This window comes from Vombatus ursinus, unplaced genomic scaffold (assembly GCF_900497805.2).
Source record: "Vombatus ursinus unplaced genomic scaffold, bare-nosed wombat genome assembly UNPS02014599.1, whole genome shotgun sequence".
NCBI lineage: Eukaryota > Metazoa > Chordata > Mammalia > Diprotodontia > Vombatidae > Vombatus > Vombatus ursinus.
In genome coordinates, this window is record NW_020954377.1 from 471850 (window position 1) to 490994 (window position 19145).

The following is a 19145-nucleotide window of genomic DNA, read 5'->3' on the forward strand; positions in this document are numbered from 1 at the left end:
CTATCTATCTATCTATCTATCTATCTATCTATCTATCTATCTATCTAACCATACATATAATTTTTTTCCCTCCAACTGCTCTAATATGGACAAAGGACTCATGAGTTACAAATATCATCTTTCCATGCACAATGTAAAGAGTTCAACCTTAATAAGTCTCTTATGATTTCTCTTTCCTGTTTACCTCTTCATGTTTGTCTTGAGTCTTGTATCTGAAACTCAAATTTTCTATTCAGCTCTAGTCTTTTCATCAAGAATGGACTGAATGCCAATTTTTTCCACTGAAGGATTATGCTCAGTTTTGCTGGGTAGGTGATTCTTGGTTGTAATCCTATCTCCTTTGCCCTCTGGAATATTATATTCCAAGCCCTGTGGCCCCTTAATATAGAAGCTGCTAAATTTTGTGTTATCCTGATTGTGTTTCCACAATACTTGAATTGTTTCTTTCTGGCTGCTTGCAGTATTTTCTTCTTGACCTGGAAACTCTGGAATTTGGCTACAATATTCCTAGGAGTTTTCCTTTGGGGATCTCTTTCAGGAGGAGATGGGTAGATTCTTTCAATTTCTATTTTGCCCTCTGGTTCTAAAATATCAGGACAATTTTCCTTGATAATTTCTTGAAAGATGATGTCTAAGCTCTTTTTTTGATCCTGGCTTTCAGATAGTCCATTAATTTTAAAATTCTCTCTCCTGGATCTATTTTCCAGGTTAGTTGTTTTTCCAATGAGATATTTCACATTGTTTTCTATTTTTTCATTCTTTTCAATTTGTTTTACAATGTCTTGATTTCTCATAAACTCACTAGCTTCTAATTGCTCTTTTCTAATTTTTTTTTTGTTTTGTTTGTTTTGGGCAATGGTTAAGTGATTTGCCCAGGGTCACACAGCTAGTGTTACATGTCTGAGGCTGGATTTGAACTCAGGTTCTCCTGAATCCATGGCTAGTGCTATATCCACTGTGCCATCCAGCTGCCCCCTCCATTCTAATTTTTAAGGAAGTATTTTCTTCAGTAAGCTTTTGGACTTCCTTTTCCATTTGGTCAATTTTGCTTTTGAAGGCATTCTTCTTTTCATTGGCTTTTTGGACCTCTTTTGCCACTTGGGCTAGGCTATTTTTTAAGGTGTTATTTTCTTTAGTATTTTTTTGGGTCTCCTTTAGCAAGCTGTTGACCTGTTTTTCATGATTTTCTTGCATCACTCTCAGTTTTTCCTCTATTTCTCTTACTTGCTTCTCAAAATCCTTTTTGAGCTCTTCCATGGCCTGGGACCAATTCATATTTTTCTTGGAGGCTTTGGATGTAGGAGCTTTGGCTTCGTTGTCTTCTTCTGGTTGTATGTTTTGATCTTCTTTGTCACCAAAGTAAGATTCTATGGTCTGGCTCTTTTTGTGCTGCTTATTCGTGATCCCAGCCAATTACTTGAGTTACAAATGTTTTGTTAAGGTTGGGGTCTGTTTCCAGTGTGAAGAATGTACTGTCCCAAGCTTCAAGGGTTTTGTGCAGCTATTTTCAGAGATACTTTTAAGAACCTGTAAATTTTCAGTTCTTCCAAGGTGCTATGATCAAGAGTGAGGGGTTTACTCCTTTCCTGGCCTGTGCTCTTGTCTATGAGTGACCACAAGCACTCTTTTCTGTCTTGGAACTGTGAGGAGGGCTTCCTCTCCACAGCCACTACTAGCTCCACCACGATAACACTCTTCTTTGCCCCAGGACCGCCACCCAGAACTGTGACCCACATCCAAGCACAGGCCAAGCAAGAGAATCCTGCACCAGCAGAGAGATCCCTGCAATCTCTCTCTGATCTGCCACTCAATTCCCCCTCAGTCTGTGGGCTGGAGGCTCAGTAGGCAGCTGCTGCCCTGCGGGCCAAGCTCGAGGACTGGGGCTGGGACCAGCTTCTCTCTCACAGCAGACACAGACTTTTCCTACTGACCTTCTAAGTTGTCTTTGGTGTTCATGAGTTGAGAAGTCTGGGAACCACCACAGTTGCCTGTGATTCAGTCTTCTGAGGCCTGTTCCAGGATTGCTGAGGCCTGTATGTCCATGCCAAACTGTGTTCCTCTCCCTGACCAGTGCAATATACCTTTCTAATCAACCATCCAGGTTGTCTTGGGCAGGAAATTTGTTTCACTCTGTCTTTTTGTGGGTTCTGCTGCTTTAGAATTTGTTTAGAGCCATTTTTTACAGGTATTTGGAGGGGTTTGGGGGAGAGCTCAAGCAAGTCACTGCTTTTACTCCACCATCTTGGCTCCACCCCCCTATTAATTTCATTTTTATATGAATACCTAGGCTGTCCACTGGGGCCTTGGATACAATATTCATAGCTGCTCTGAAGTCCAAGTTGAAGGAAGCTGGTTCTGTGGTCACCCACTGGGAATGGTCAACTAGAAAGGGCCAACTCACCCAGAACTGTTAGTTCGGGAGCCAAAACACTCAGACCACTTCAAAGCAGTGACAGGCTCTGGAAACAATGTCTAGTCTTCATTCAAAGGAAAACCAATGATTGTCCCCACATGCAAGAAATTGCCAGTCTCATATCAGTTTACTGAGGCATTTTTGGAAATAAATCAAAACATACTCAGTTGAGTCTTTAAATCTGTTTACTCTTTTAATGTTTGTAATAACAATAAATCTTTAAATATGTTAATAACAATGAATAAATATATAAATACATGGATGCATGTACCTGCATGTATTAATCAATAAATATGTATTAGGCACTATGTGCCTTTTTGAAATAATTCCTACTCTCAAAGAGTTTACATTATAAAGGGGGAGATAGCATGTACATTTATATAAGAAAATGAAGAATAAATATCCAGTGAATAAATAAAACTGCATTCAAAGTAAGTAAGCACAAGGTAGTTTAGGAGGAAAGGCACTCGCAACTAGGAGGATTAGGGAAAACTCTGGGCAGAAGATGGGGCCAGAGGTATATCTTAAATAAAGAGAGGGCTCTATGAGGGGGAAATGAGGACAATGGGGATGATATTTGCACTATCATAAGGTTGTCGGAAAGGAGTCACTTTGTAACCTCAAAGTGTTACCTAAATATGTTATTAACATCACTACTACCATCACCATTCATTTGATTTCTCACATAGAGCCCTAAAAGCTGCATGAACCCACTAACCACTTTTAGCCTGTCCAAGTCACCTTTTAGGTGTGACCTGCCACTCAACCCAAATGTACAGGAAGGCAGATTTCACCTGAAGTATATGGAAAACCAGTTAGCATGGAGCTGTCACCAGAGAGCATCAAGCAGAGGCTTGATTGAGATTACTTGTGGAAAATCTGTGGACAGGATTCATGCTTTGGGAAAGGGATAGACTAGTCTGTCCTCTGAGATCCTTTCCAGATTGGGGATTCTACACCCAATTTTTGTGATCTCTAGACAAGAACTCTTTTCAGAGTAGACAATGGCCATAGCACGGGGGAATCCTTGATCTCCTCTTGCTTTCATCTGCCTTGGCCCTTTGGTACACCAGAGCTTGCTAGGTGATAGTCATTTTGTTATTCTGCTCTTTCCATACACTAATGTCTGGGCGTTGCAGTGGGGCAACACATAGATGTACATGTTTTATGCATTGTTTTAAATACTTTGCATTCATTTAAATACTTTGCATTCATACAACATCCATCAGTCCTCATCTGGAGTACTGGGTTCAGTTCTGGGTGCCATAGTTGAAGAAAGATGCTGATAAACAGCAGAGCAGTCAGGATAGTGATGAGCCTTGAATTCATGACATTTCAGGCTAGGTTGAAGGAAGTGGGGGTGTTTAGCCTGAAAGAGAGGAGACTCAAAGGGGAACATGAGAGTTCTGTTCAAGTATTTGAAAGCCTTTTACATGGGGGAGGGATTAGACCTTTTCTCCAGAGGACTGAACCAGGAGCAATGGGTGGCAGTCAAAATTTTGGCTTGACATCAGGGAAAAAACTAACGAACAATTTCCTAATAATTAAAGCTCTGACATAGTGGAATGGCTTGAGAGGAGATAGATTTCCCTTCCTTGGAGATCTCCAAGTGTAGATTGATTAACCATTTGTTGTTTTTTTTTTTCCATGTACAAATTGGACTAGTTGGCTGTTGAGGGCATCTTCTCGACTCTGAATTTCATGATTCCATGGTACAGATTCTGTCAAAATGTTTTATCAAAATGACAATATTGTTACTAGTTGCCATTGAGGTAGGAAGGTGATAGGAATTGTTCTCTCTCTTAAAGATGGCAAACTGAGGTGTATTACTTATCTGAAACCCTCTTAGCAAACAAAGATGAGAAGAGAAGCAAGAAGTTTTCCGAGCAACAGGCAAAAAGATTCTGGGGTTGTGGGTTCTGATTCTGATTTCATTATATATAAAAATATATATTTCTGTCATTACTCACTTAACTGCTCCATAATATAATTAGAATAGTACCAACATCTCTAATGATATTGCTTTCAGATAGGTATATGGTCAGTAGTGTGCCTCATGAAACTGTAATGAAGAATATTAATTAAAATGACTAGCCCTTTGTAAAATGTAGGGTGTTCTCAAAATAGTAAATAATAATCGTGAGTTAGTGTTGGGTCCACTGGACTCTCATAACTTGTTCACAAAAATTCATTCAGAATGACAAGGGTTCATCCTAAAGCCCTCTGCATGGCACATGACTGAGAGTAAAGGATTTGTTTTCATCGTGTACATAGTACGTACCATGATCATACAGCTAGACTACAGTAGTGTGATTCAGTGGAAAGTATGGTGGCCCTGTAGTTAGGGTGTGGGTTTAAATTTTGCCTCTTGACACTTACTTTCTGACTAACCTTGGGTAAGCAGTTTCCCCACATACAAAATGGAGCAGTCAGACAAGAAGCCCTTTGAGGTTCCCTCTCAGCTCTTAAAGACACGATCTAATGACAAGAGTGCTGCAGAGGTCTTTCCTTGTTGGAAAGTCTGTGCTTTCACTCCTCACTCACTATGAAGTGAAGTAAAGCAGGCATCCCTGTTGCCATGATCACCGGCTCAAAATCGTCGTTTTGGGTAGCCAGAAACAGTTCTGGATTGACGACAGAGGCGAAGGTGCTGTAAGTGTAATGCTCCGTCCAGTAGAAGAGGACGGGACTCTGAGAACCGTCCAGCTTGGTCGGTGTCGTTGGAATCTCCTTCAGGAAAAAGAGAAGAGAGCAGGCTTGTTAAGTGAACAGGTGGAGGCAGGTGGAAGAAAACCAACTTAGTCCCTCAGCGTCTGGCCTACCAGACGCAGTGTTCTCCTCTCTCCATTAATAATGGCCAATCAATTCTTTTCTTTTCAAGGTTTATTAAAGATCTGCCATATTGGCTAGATTCTTGAGGAATCTGAACATCTGTGAGCTATTGGCTAGGTTCTTGAGGGTTCTTAATGACAGATTTCAGTGCAATTGATTGGGTGATAGCCCAGATGATCAGTGACAGCTACCCCTCATCCTGTTCTCTTATAAAGAAGGGAGAATGGTGAAAGAGGCAGTCAGGGGGTGCAGTGGGTGGGCAGAAGGAGGTAGGAGCATCACACTCTTTTTTTGGTGCCACGTAGAGCTAAGTGTTTTCTGGTCACACTTTTGGAATTGGTGACTAGAAAACCTCTAAAAATCTTAACCGCTGGGGGCAGCTAGGTGGCACAGTGGATATTACTCCAGCCTTAGAGTCAGGAGGACCTGAGTTCAAATCCGTCCTCAGACACTTGACACTTATTAGCTGTGTGACCCTGGGCAAGTCACTTAACCCCAATTGCCTCACCAAAAAAAAAGGCAAAAAAAAATCTTAACCTTTGCATATATAGGGAAGAGGTCTAGGACTCAGCTGCTAGCATTGTCTCTTTCTGTCCAGTGTCATCCTTTGCATGTAGCCCTGGACTGCTCCATTTCCTGACTTCCCTGGATCCCTTCAGTTCTCAGATCAAACCCCACATTCTGTAAGAGGCCTTTTCCGCCCTTCCTAAATCCTAAGGCCTTCATTCTATCCAATTTACCATGTATATGTCTTCTATGTACAATTTTTTTTTGCATGCTGTTTCCCGTGCTCCCTTTGTTAGAATGTAAGCTCCTTGAGGGCAGGAACTGTTTTGACCTTTCTTTGTATCCCTAGCACTTAGCACAGTGTCTGGCATATAGTAAGTGCTTAATAAGTGTGTGGTGACTTGGCTTGAGAGGAGTAGCCACATTTAGTAGTTCTGGAGAGCACGTCTGTAGGGTAGAAAGATCAAAGGCTACCTCAAGTAGGACTGAGTTTGGGGGCACAGCTATGAGCTTGGGGGTCTTCAACTTTACCTGTGGATCATAGCTTTATTCATTTATCAAACATTTATTGAGTCTTCTGTGTGCCAGGCACTGTACAAACTCACATGTGGAATATTGTTATGGAGTTTACAATCTGGGAGAAATTGGAACCAGCAACTTAGTCACTTGAAATAGTGTACTTCCCAATATTTAAGGTTACTAAAAAAATCTTTCCCTAAATTGGGGTGAGGTTATATGAGGGTAGGGGCAGCTAGGTGGTGCAGTGGATAGAATGCCTGGCCCAGAGTTAGGAAGACTCATCTTTGTGAGTTCAAATCCATCCTCAGACACTTACTAGCTGTGTGACCCTGGGCAAGTCACTTAACCCTGTTTGCCTCAGTTTCCTCATTGGTAAAATGAACTGGAGAAAGCAATGGCAAACTACTCTAGTATCTTTGCAAAGAAAACCCCAAATAAAGTCATGAAGAGCCAGACACGACTAAAAAAATGGCTGAAAATATATAAGGGTAATACTGTTAGTTGAGTCCCTACCACCCCATGTGCAGCAGTTAAGCCTGCTACTAGGGTAGTTTGCACAGCTTCTAGGCCGTCTGAGAAGTAACTGTGAAGTCATTATAGCTCTTTCAGGAGCCTGCTGGGTAAGTTCTGTCCATCAGCTCCACCTGCTGAGAGTAGGGCTGTAACTCATTCACCTGAAAGTTGGACTTGATGCCAAGTCTAGGTGACTGTGTGAATTCTTCTTCTTTGTTTTTTAATGATTGCATGTAGAAATGTAATTAATATAAATCAATGACCATAACAAGAAGACGGAAAGAACCTAAAGAGTGCCCTAGTCAACAAACATTTGACTTATTTAAGCAAGCAAGGAGAGATGGTGGTCAAAAGGCATGTGGATTTAGAATATAAACTCATTTATAAAATTATACAGAGAAGGATGATGGTAGCTTATGAGCACTATTACCTCATAAAGAATAGAAGCAATGGAGAGTAAAATTAATTTAAAGAAATCTTAATTGAAGTCCACCTAAGCAGTCATCCCCACTATTAAAAGAGAAAGAGGACAACAAACAGAAAAATATGGAAAAGATCTGCAAAAATTGTTATAACAAGTCATTTTTACAAACAAGACCAGTTGAGCCACTGCTTTTGGAGTGTAATATCACAATCCCTAATGTGCTTAGAAAGGACACAGAAATGGCACTAAAAAAAAAAAAGTAAAAGCAATCAGATTAGAGCAAGTGTGCATAGAACAGGTTTATGCTGAAGGTAACAATTGTTAGAAAGTAAAAGGATCAATCCAAGAGGCATATAAAGGATGAGAAGCATGTAAAAAATCTTATAGTTCATTAATATAAAAAAGTGACCAAGAAAAATTACTAACCTATATGCCTTCTTTCTCATTTTTATAAAGTTTTGTGAGAATAATCTACAAATGCATTGAAGTGATTCTTGATGAGTGTGAATTTTTCTTTAATACAGAAAACTTCTGTGGGCTAGATACTAGACCCTGCCATATTCAGTCAACCTCCAACTTATATTCAATTAAATCATTCATCAAAAATTTTGCTCAAACCCAGTTAAGCACTATTGGCCAAATCCATCTCATCTGCTTCTTTAGCAGAGGCAGGTCTGGTCTGATGTGTTTCTCATGAAGCCCTGATGGTTCTTTATAATTACTGCTTCCCTTTCTAGATATTTAGCAACCATCTCTTTAGTGATCCATACTAGGAGAGAGAGAGATGTGGAATAGGTAAAAATAGAATCAAATGGATTCAGGATGATGGAGTCAGGATCCAATAGATCTTGGAAAGCTAGAGTGTTAGGCTGAAATTCAAAGGGGATAACTAGCAAGTCTGAAACTTGGGTCACCCAAGTGGAAGATGGGAGAAACAGAGCTGGACACATGGCTGTTCTGACAAAGGTGTGAGAGCTTCAGCAGGAGTCAGGCTCCACATGAGACCAGGGCATGATGAGACAGCTCCAAGAAGCTTAGAAGAGATAGAGCTCCCAGGAATAGGAGAAGATACCACCCCTGCTGCTCCTACTGCCAGCCCTCACCCAGGCAGCTGTGTGCAGCTCTGGGCACTCAGAGTTAAGGAGGACATGGGTTATGTGGAGAGGGTCCCGAAGGAGGCAACCAGGATGTTGGAGTACAAGGATTGGTTAAAGGAACTGGGGATGGTTGCTTTTAGTTTGTTTTTGTCTCCCACATCACCTTCCTGGGCCATGTTGACTTTGTTGCCCTCTGAATCTTTTTCAGAATAAAAAGTTCTGAAACTGAGTTCTGCTTAACCTTGGTCTAAAGAGATTATGGGGCTTCATGGAGAACTCACTCAACCATTTCATAATTTAATAATGTAGAAAAGGCAGAAGGAAGGGCATGATGATTATAAAGGAGTGCCCCAACCCTCTTTTTTTTTTTTGTTGGAGGCAGTTGGGGTTAGGTGACTAGCCCAGGGTTACACAACCTGTAAGTATCTGAGCCTGGATTTGAGCTGAGGTCCTCCTGACTCCAGGGCCAGTGCTCTAGCCATCGCACCACCTAGCTGCTCCTTAGTCCTTTTAAGGATAATGTCAGGAATCCAAAATCTAAGAGGCATACTAAGGATTGCTCACCTGTAGCTGTATAGGTTCATTTTCCTTCTTTGCAGTCACATACAGGTTTGTGTTTGAGAGCTTTAAAGTCACAGCAATCCCATTATTTGGTGCAGGTGATAGAGTTATGTACCTGCCTATGTCAAACGTCACTGGGAAAAAAGAACAAGAAAATAATAAATTACTTTTTTTAAAAAATACCACAATCTAAAAAAAGCTGGGTAGACAGGTAGGTGATGCCATAATGCATAGAGGGCTGACCCGGGAGTCAGGAAGACTCATTCTCATGAATCCAAATCTTGCCTCAGACACTTCTTAGCTGTGTGACCCTGGGCAAGTCACTTAACCCTGTTTATCTCAGTTTCCTCTTCTATAAAATGATCCAGAGAAGGAAATGGTGAAACCCTCCATTATCTTTACCAACGAGACCCCAAATGGGGTCACTGTGAGTGGGACGTGACTGAAAAATGACTGAATAAAATAATGGTTAGCATTTCTATGAAGCTTTAAGGTTTGAAAAACATTTTACATACACTACTTCATTTGATCCTCCCACTAACTGCGTGAAGTGGATGCCACTATTGTCCCCATCTTGCAGATGAAGGAACTGAGGCAGAAAGAGGTTAAGGGACTTTCCTTGGTCACAGAGCTGCTTAGAGACCAGACTTGAAATTGGGTCTTCTCAATTCCAAGTCCAGTCTTGGACTTGGATCTGCCAGTCTAAGTAAATATGTAGAGCTAACTTCCTAACTAGATCATAAACTTCCAGAGAGAAGGGACCATGTTTTATTTTAATCCCCATAGCACTTTGCTCATTATTATTGTTCAGTCCTTTCAGTTGTGCCCACTTTTCATGACCCCATTTGGGGTTTTCTTGGCCAAGATATTGGAAGGGTTTGCCATTTCCTTCTCCAGTGTGTCCCCATTTTACAGATGAGGAACTGAGGCAAATAGAGGTTAAATGACTTGCCTGGGGTCACAAAGGCAGTAAGTGTCTGAGGCTGGATTTGAACTCAGATATTCCTGACTCCAGGTCCAGTGTTCTATCCACTGCACCACCAAGTTGTCTGTCTATTGTACCACTGGACATGTTCTTTAGGAAAAGTTGGAGATGATGATGATGCTTATGCCAAATCCCTCTCTTTATTTTGAGGAGGACTATGCATTTTTTGTTAAACTCACAGCCTAGCTAAGAAATGTCCACTATGGAAGTGGAATCCTTAGACATCTACTGTCTGATAGGAATTTCTATCATTACCTGGTATTTTTTTCACTGATCAAATGTTTATTTTTTCCCTCTCTCCCACTGGCTCTCTATCCTCCCAAAGGGAGATAAAAACCTGTTGTGACATAAAAACAGTCAAGAAGAATATGTTCCCACATTGACCACATCGACAAATGTGCCCTCTGTTTTGCACTAGTCTCTCACTTCCCTGTCATGAGATGCTACCTCGAATTTTGTAGGGCAGTAAAGTGATTTCATCCATCTTTGAAAATGAGCAGTGGGTAAAGCTAAGGACCCAGAGAGTTTTCCCCTTTGAAAAGAGAGAGTCTGACAGATCAGAGAAAAAGAAGCAAGTAGGGTGTGTAATTTACCTTCACGTGTCGCATTTTGTATAGCGATAGCTCTCAGGGTATTTTCGCGTGGTATTAAATTCCGATATTTCTGGTCCATCACTTTTTGGTCAGTTATAAAGGAGTGGAACTCATACACCACATTGTTTTGAATGGTGGAGTCCAACCTGTATTTGATTACATCTGGAAAACACAGCCATCATCAATACTTTGCCCCAAGTAAGCATTATGGACTCCAAGTATTTTAGAACTGGGAGTGACCGTAGAAACCATTCAGTCCAATCTCTTCATTCTACAAACAAGCTTCAGTGACTTTCCCAAAGGCACCCAACTGGACAGCATTTAACCCAGTGCCTGCAGCACAGTAGGCACTTAATAAGAGCATCTTGACTTGAGTTGGACAGTGACAGAGCTACAACAAGAATTTTGGTCCTTGTGAACTCTACCTTTCCGTTGATTTTGTATTATTGGCCTTGTCTTAAGCCCCTTGTTATCATGATGATCTCCTCATCATGAGACCATTTGTGAAATTCACTTTATTCTGAGCTGATCAGGGGCTTTCAAAAACATCTCTAAGTTAAGTGACATGTCCAAGGTCACACAGTCAGATAGTCAGATAAGAATCTCTCTCTATTCTATTATGCTGCCTCTCCATGGTTCTCTGGTACCTGGTCCTTAGAAAAAAAAAAAGAAAAAGAAAAAAAAATGAATCCAGGACCAGCAATCCATCTTCCTTTCCTATTTTTAAAAATGGAAATAGTAATATTGAAAATCGTAACAATGCAGACAACTTTATTCAATGACTCTGATGGTTAATATCAAGTGAGGCATGAAACACCCAAAAGTGTTGCTCAATGATGTCTAGCTTAGAAATTTGACTGTTTGCATCAAGCCCTGGTACCACGTAGTGATTCCTATAGAAGGCCTACAATCATTCAGAAGAATTTTGCTGAGCTTTCAATCATACAGCCTGAGTTTCTCAACCAGGAAAAACCATGGATGACTAATACCTATTATCCAAGCTGATTTGCAATTAGACGGACAGTCCATTTAAGCTTGTCCATTAGGACACATACCTTGAAGAGATGCTGGGAATGAGACCAGAATGAAAGATGAAGAACAGAACAGGTTGGGTTGCCTTTGGGAAATTGAACAGTGCTTTTATCGACCCCTCATCCTGAGGGTGTATGTGCCTGTGTGTTTGTGTGTGAAAGACCATTTAAAAATCAGTATTCTTCTAATGATACTGTATGACTATAAGTCATGAAATTCTGCAGTATCTGAAAACTTAAAATTGTGAGTCACCCAAAGGAAAATTGTGAAGCACTTTATGGGTGAAAGTCAATTCTAATGTATCACAGTGTACTTGAGAAACAGTAAGACAGCTCTTTGGGAGAGAACACTGGATTTGGAATCAGAAGAGGCAGAATGTGATCCTGATTTTACTCATTCCCACCTGAGTGACCTGAAGAGAGTCAGTTACCTTCTCTGGTCCTGAGTTTCTCCATCTATAAAATGAAAAGTTTGGTGTCCTCTGAGGCCACTCCCAATCCCAGAGCTATGATCCCATGATGCTCACTTGATGTATGAAAGAAAACAAAAGTGGGTCAGTCAGGTACTGAGAGTGAAGGATAATTGATGGAGAGCTACTTGTCAATGTCAAGAAATAGAAGAAGGCTCCCCAACAGGCAGAGGAGGGCCCCCAACCAGAGAATCTGAGTCGATTTGGCCAAAAGTCACACAGCATGAGGTGTAGATTGGTTGCCACCTGCACCCTTGGAGAGAGTACCCTCACTGATGAACTCATGGAGTCATCAACATGTTGAAATAGCATTTCCAAATGATCTACTCTGGGAAATTATTAATTACTCCAATAAGCATCTTAAGAACGTGCACATTTAGAAGGTATAGATCATGCTGCTTTAGGTGGAATCTGGTCCACTAGGCTACTAGCCACTAGGGAATTAGTACACAGCTGCTATAAAGGTCAGCCTCCTTTTATGAAGTAGCCTCAGTCATGGTGAGAGTCATTTGTTTTTTACAATTCAATAAATATTTATTAAGCACTTCTGTGTGCAAGAGGGTTTTCTAAGTCATGGGAATACAAAGTCAGACATGAAAAAAAATCCCTTCCCTTCAGGAGCTTTGTTTTTACCAGGGAGATGGCAACAAATAGAAGATCATTTGATTAAAAATTAGGGGAATCAGGAAAGGTTTCCCATAGGATATGGCACATGAGAGGTAGCTATAAGGAAGGAATGCATTCCTTGAATAGATGACAGCTGAGAATGGCCTGAACCTTGCAGGAAGGAAAGAATTCTAAGATGGACACAAGGAGGGTGTTCATTTTCAGAATGGAGGACAAAGGTTTGGAGGTGGTAGGTGGAAAGCTGAATTTAGGAAATAGCAGGGAGGTCAATTTGGCTGGAATGTAAAATACTTAGAACAGAACATTAAGTCCAAAAATTCAGGCAAGAACTAGAATTAAAAGAGCTTGAATGACTAACCAAATTAAAGAGCTGGTGTATACTGGAGACAATAGGAAGTAGGTGAAACCTCCTGAGTGGGGCAGTGACTTGTTAAGAGTTGTGCTTTGGGAAGATTATTTTGCAATTGTGTAGAGGATGGATTGAAAAAGGGAGAGACTGGAAACCAGGAGTCTAGTTAGGAGGCTCCTAGTAGTCCAGGGAAAAGTTGTTGAAAAGCTGAGCTAGAATGATGGCTATCTGAGTGGAGAGAAGGGCATGAATGTGAGAGATGTGCAAGTGTAATTGACACCAATTGGCGCCAATTGGATATGGGGTTGGATGAGGGAGAATGAAGCATAGAAGATAACTCAGAGGTTGTGAATCAGGTGATTAAAAGGATCAACAAAAATGGGAAGTTTGGAGGAGAGAAAGATTTAGGTGAAGTGGGGGGAGGAAGATGAGTTCTGTTTTGAACATGTTGAGTTTGAGATGACCATTGGATGTCCAAGTGGAGAGATCCAGAAGGCAGTTGATAAAGTGGGACTGCAACTTAGGAGAGAGAGGAGGTCTAGAGATACAGATTTAGGAGTCATCTAAATAGAGCTGATAACTGAGTCCATGGGAACTGACAGTGTCAGAGCTTTAGCAGGACACCTACAATGTGGAGGTGGGACATGGATGATGATCCAGCAAAGGAAACTGAAAGGAAGTGATCAGACAGGTTGGAGGAGAAGAGAGAGCAGTGCCATACAAGTGGAGGGACTGGAGCAATTCTCAGGAGGCCAGGGCTACTAGGCAAAGTACCTACGTATGGCTCAGGCCAACTCTACTCAATGGAGAAGGGCAAAGAAATACAGGCTCTCGTGTTGTACAAGCTGTGAATGCTGCATTGCCCTTTGGGGGCACACAATACTCCAGATGCTCACATTCTTAAGAAACTTATTAGACAGAGTCTATAATTCCCCAGAGCAGATTCAGTTGGAAATGTTATTTAAAATATTGATGACTATAATCTCATTGATGAAGCTACTCTTTGCAGATGGCAACCTATCAATACTTTTTCTCCATTTTTGAATTTGTATTCAATATCACCCACGCTTTCTTATTACTGTTCACTTTAAAATGGAGGAAAAGACGTTGGTATTTACCTTTATTTTCTTCTGGAATGCTGCCAACGTTAACCAGGTAATCATTGGTGATGGGATGGCTCCTGGAAAGTTGTCTCTTCTTTTCTATTTCCCTTTGGACAACTGTTTCTCCCGCATACTCTTGTAAGTTAAGATGGTGCGTCTGCTCAGAAATCTCTACTTTTGTCCAGTTCTCTTTGTGGTATGGGCTGGCACTAGGGTAGAAGGACTCCTGCAGGGAAAGAGAAGTATAGTTTAGATAATAACAAAGAAATAAATTAAATAAATAAATAAAATACAAACAAAATTATCCAGGGGGGTCAAAAGTGGTGAAAATCTACAGAGGGCTCAGGGTGGATGAAGACAGAAAAGAATCCACTTGATTCAATGATTCAAAGGTCAGTGGTGATCTTAAAGCTGCTTCAGGAGAGTAGCGTATGTTGGGGGGTAGAACCCAGATTGCAAGAGCTGAGGAAAGAATGGGTGATAATAATTGAGATACTTATGCTAAGGCATCAAAGTATACGTTCCTCTAGATAACTGGGAGTCAACTGCATAGAGCTGGTGGGGAAGACACTTAGAGAGGACTTTAGAAGAGGAGACACAGACTATACAAAGACACTTGAGTTTGGCAAAGAAAGGAGGAGCTGTTTGCCATTACGATTGGGAGGGAGTTGCTGAGTACCCAGTATAAGATAAGAGTGATCTCTCTCAATGGAGTCTGGTTCCAAGGTTTGTTTTAACAAAATCATCTTGAGGGCAGCCTCGGTCATTAAATCCCTTGGTACCTGGGGTGGGGGCAGTTAGAGTGGCAGGCCTGGAGTCAGAAAGACTTACTTTTAGCTGTCTCGAAAAGAGTTTGTTGGTTTAGAGCTGCCCACTAGACTTCTTCCCCCACCCCTGTTGTTGTTGAGTCATTTTTCAGTCACGTCCAACTCTTTGTGACCTATTTGGAGTTTTCTTGGCAGAGATACCAGAGTAGTTTGCCCTTTCCTTCTCCAGCTTATTTTATAGAAGAGGAAACTGAGGCAAACATGGTTAAGTGACTGGCCTAAGGTCACACAACTAGTAAGTGTCTGAGGCCAGATATGAAGTCAGCAAGATAAGTCTTCCTGATTCCAAGCCTCATACCCTATCCACCCCACCACCTAGCTGTATTTTATATAAGCATGTATGCCTGTATACACACATGCATATGTAAAAAAATATATATATATATATCGATGTATGTATATCTGTATACATGTGTGTATATATATGTATGTATCTATCTATATATCTATATCGATCTCTCTCTCTCTCATTATTTCACCTTTTAGGGCCTCAATTCCCTCATTTTGAAATAATAGAACTAGACTTGCCCTTTGCATTCTCAACAAACTGTAAGATTTTATGATCTTTTGATAAACAGTTGTATTTATGGCTCAGAAATGGTCCTTGAGATATTCCTATACTGTGTGAGAAAGGTACCTTTTACAAAGGAAATCCAATGATATGAAATATAATCTGTTCCTATTCCACTTGAATTGGGAATGCCATTCACTGTATTGGACCTCCTGCTACCACCGGGAGACAAGGACAAACGATCGCATTTCTCCAAGCACAGAAATCTTAGGAGATTGACAAGCACTGCCTTACCTGACTCAGTGAGACTTGGTCAGTATCCAAAATAAATCCCTCATTTTCACTGTAAAAGCAAAGCAAGAAAGAATGCTTTATTTTGTTCGTTGCTTGGTCACTGCTCCTTGGCAACACATTTTAATGATCATGTTATTTCCAGGAAGCACACATGGACAGATTCTAATCACACTAACCCTCGCGTCATCTTTAGAAATTACCTACAGCTCGGCGTGCCTACATTTACATATGGAAAGCCTCTATTAACACAGATCCCTCTAATTCGGCACTAGTGTTCTCTTTGGTAGGCTCTGACTTGAGAAAATAGTTTGCTAGACAAATCAAAGCAATTAAAAAACCCAATATGTTTCATCTAGTTAAGAGAACAAATAGCTTTAACACGTATTTTAGAATAATTCTTTGTACTCAGAAATATTGCACGCCAATTACATATTCTTTTACATTCATTAAACCAAGTCTAAAAGCTTACCCTCAGCAAAATGTCCCTTCAAGATTTTGTTACTCTTTCTTTGAGTGTTACTAAAAAGAATAAACTGTATTTCTTTAAAGTATTCCATAATTCTAGTTCTTCATTGATCCAGTTAATAACCTTCCACCCACTGAGGAAGGGAAAGGATATATATACACACACACTCACACACATACACATGCATGCATGCAGACACACACAAAATCAGTCCATAGTTCTGATTAGTATTGGCAAGTTTGTGTTTCCTTTCTCAGGCAGCTGATCACTTGTAGCTCAGCAAAGGAACTTGAGGCTGAAATGCACAGACCAGTTCTTGCGCATTCTTATAAACTACTCTCTGAAATGTCATCCTTCCTTCTGACAGGATTTCTTCAGACTTTGTCTGGATTTTGTTTTTCCTAAGCTTTTATCGAGATCTGCCCTGTTTCTAGATCTGGGACACAACATCTGTATGGAATCTCTTGTTGGCCTGTGGCCACACTGGTCACAATTCTAATAGTTGGACAATTCAGTTTTATCCTCTCCGTGTAGCTAACCAGCATTTAGATTCTCTTGCCCTCGTGGCATTAAAACAAAGAAAAATGACTGCTCACCTGTTGCAGGGATTGAGCTCCTCAAACATGTCAGGGACTCTGGCCATGATAACTTCTGTGATGAGAAAAGCAAGGGAAAGGAAATAAATGTTTCTTAAGCACTTACTGTGTGCCAGGTACTACACTAAGTACACTACAATTACTATCTCATTACATTCTCGTAACAACCCTGGGAAGCATAGGCTTTTATTATCCTCATTCGACAGTTGAGGAAACTGAGTTTAAGTGACTTGCCCATGGTCACACAGCTAGTAAATTTATCTGAGATTGGTCAGATTTGAACTGAGGCTCAGTACTCTATCCACTGCACCATCAGCTGCCTTGGTTAAAGCACCTGGTATCAGTGGAGTCAAGCTCCCAATCCAAATGGATATGACAGGACCTAATTCACAAATGTATAAGATTGTAAGATCATAGGCCAGCAATCCAACCAGCATGATATAAGCTCCTAGTATGTACTAAGCACTGTGCTAGGCACTGAGAACATTGTTCAGTCATGTCTGACTCTCCATGACCCCATTTGGGGTTTTCTTGGCAAAGATATTGGAGTGGTTTGTCATTTCCTTCTCCAGTTCATTTTACACATGGGGAAACTAAGGCAGACAGGGTTAAGTGACTTGCCCAGGGTCACACAGCTAGTAAGTGACAGAGGCCAGATTTAAACTCAGAAAGATGAGTTTTCCTGACTCTGGGCCTGGCCTACACACTACATCCCCTCGCTGCCCCAGGCAGTGAGCATACAGAGACATAAATGAAAGCATCTCATCCTTTACCGAACCTGCATTCTACCAGGTACTAATGCTAGATGGAGCCCATTTTACTTTCTTATAAAAACTCAAGAGAGAAAAAGCAAAATTGGGAAAAATCAGTATGTTTTGTTCCTGATCATTTTTGAAGGATTCCCCCCTCCCCCACCCCTGCCACCTAACCCCCTCCCCCCACCTCCCCCACCCCAACACACACACTGCCCCTTAGCTTGAGTGAGGTAAGGCAGTGTTTGCCTAGTACCAAACAGACAGGAAGATACTGAGACTGTGGCTTCAGCCCAGGCAGCTTCACAGATGGCAGCTGAAGCCGAAAAGCATGCAGAGGTGTTTCAAGCTGGAGATGGAACAGTCACACTACCTACCTCCTGTGTCCCGAGGCTGTGGGTGACTGCGTCTCTCTGTGGAGGCTTGTGACTGATTGCAGTGCCCCAACTGCCTTTATATATACGCATATATTGCCTGAAGAGGTGTGGCTAGTAATTGCATAACATCAGAAATCACTCTGAAATATTTTTGGTATTCATAGTGAAGGCAATTGACCTTGGCTGTCCAGTGAGGAACGTTGCTCACCGGGCTTGGTTTTCAAGAGATGCGGGTTCAAGCCTCCAGCCCCGCCACTTCCAGACTTGGAGACTGGAGGGCAAGTTATCCTCTCTTCTCAGAGCCCCACTTTCCTCATCTGTAAAATGGGGATAATCACACTCATATTACCTACCCCCACAGGGCTGTCTTGACCAAAGAGTTTTGATACAATGTAATGCATTTGCATTGAAGTAATAGAGAAATGAGTGAGTATCACTTCCCAGTCAGGAGTGATGACTTTGGGGACTGGATGGGACAGGCTGTTTAGTCACTGCTGACATTGGGAGCCACAACCTGGGCTTTGTTGAAAGCTCATTTTTCAGAGACCTGGTGATAAGCCCAACTGCAATGGGGAGGGCTGTCCAGGGGATGGATTTCTCAGGATTTGAAGCTGGGGAGTGTGGGTGGGGGGCTTTTACCAACTGAAATAGGAACCTTTGAAAAGAAACTTGGGCCCTTCATACCTCACACAAATTCCAACATGATTATCCTGCAGTGGGACCCCTGAGAAGTCAGGGCCTGGTGAAAGCAGGAGAAACTAGTGGCTTCCAGATACCTTCCTCTTTGCCCTGGGCAGGACTAGGTGGTGCCATAGTGCATAAAGCGCTGGGCCTGGAGTCAGGAAGACTCATCTTCCCTAGTTCAAATCCAGCCTCAGACACTTCCTAGCTGTGTGACCCTGGGCAAGTCACTGAACATTATTTGCCTTAGTTTTCCTTTGTAAAATGAACTGGAGAAGGAAATGGCAAACCACTCCAGTATCTTTGCCAAGAAAAACCCCAAACGGGGTCACGAGTCAGGCACGACTGAACAATGAAAGGAATATGATCTAGCCTTTCCCACTGCTGCCTTGTTTTCTCCATCACAATGAATACGTTTTGACATCCATCATCACCATTCCTCCTGGTTCTAACTCAGGTGCAACCGCAAAGCACTTTGCTTCAAGTACCAAGGGGGTTCAGCTAAATAAAAATGACAGTTGTGGGTTGGGTCACTTGGGAACATCTCTGGGGATCTTTAATGTTCCCTGTCTCTTATCTACTTTTCTGATCTTATTTCATTGTCTTCTTTGTGCACC

The 19145-nt window shown here is 41.5% G+C and overlaps 1 protein-coding gene across 1 annotated transcript; it reads right to left on the bottom strand.

Moving 5' to 3' along the window:
• Window positions 1-4040: 4040 nt before the first annotated feature.
• On the bottom strand, window positions 4041-17882 carry LOC114042553 (interleukin-1 alpha-like). The gene is made up of 7 exons (XM_027861240.1): window positions 17848-17882; window positions 16719-16773; window positions 15657-15705; window positions 14040-14250; window positions 10445-10606; window positions 8870-9000; window positions 4041-5143 (listed from the first exon to the last, which is right to left on the bottom strand). The coding sequence occupies exons 2-7, from the start codon at window positions 16763-16765 to the stop codon at window positions 4943-4945; spliced, it is 801 nt and encodes a 266-aa protein (XP_027717041.1). The 5' UTR covers window positions 16766-16773; window positions 17848-17882; the 3' UTR covers window positions 4041-4942.
• Window positions 17883-19145: the final 1263 nt, after the last annotated feature.

Coding starts and splice junctions, on each gene's coding strand:
- LOC114042553 (XM_027861240.1), bottom strand. CDS start 16,765: ATGGCCAGAGTCCCTGACATGTTTGAGGAGCTCAATCCCTGCAACAG. Junction 10,607..14,039: donor CATTCCAGAAGAAAATAAAG/GTAAATACCAAC, acceptor TGTGTTTTCCAG/ATGTAATCAAATACAGGTTG. Junction 5,144..8,869: donor ATGAACCTATACAGCTACAG/GTGAGCAATCCT, acceptor TTTTTCCTGAAG/GAGATTCCAACGACACCGAC.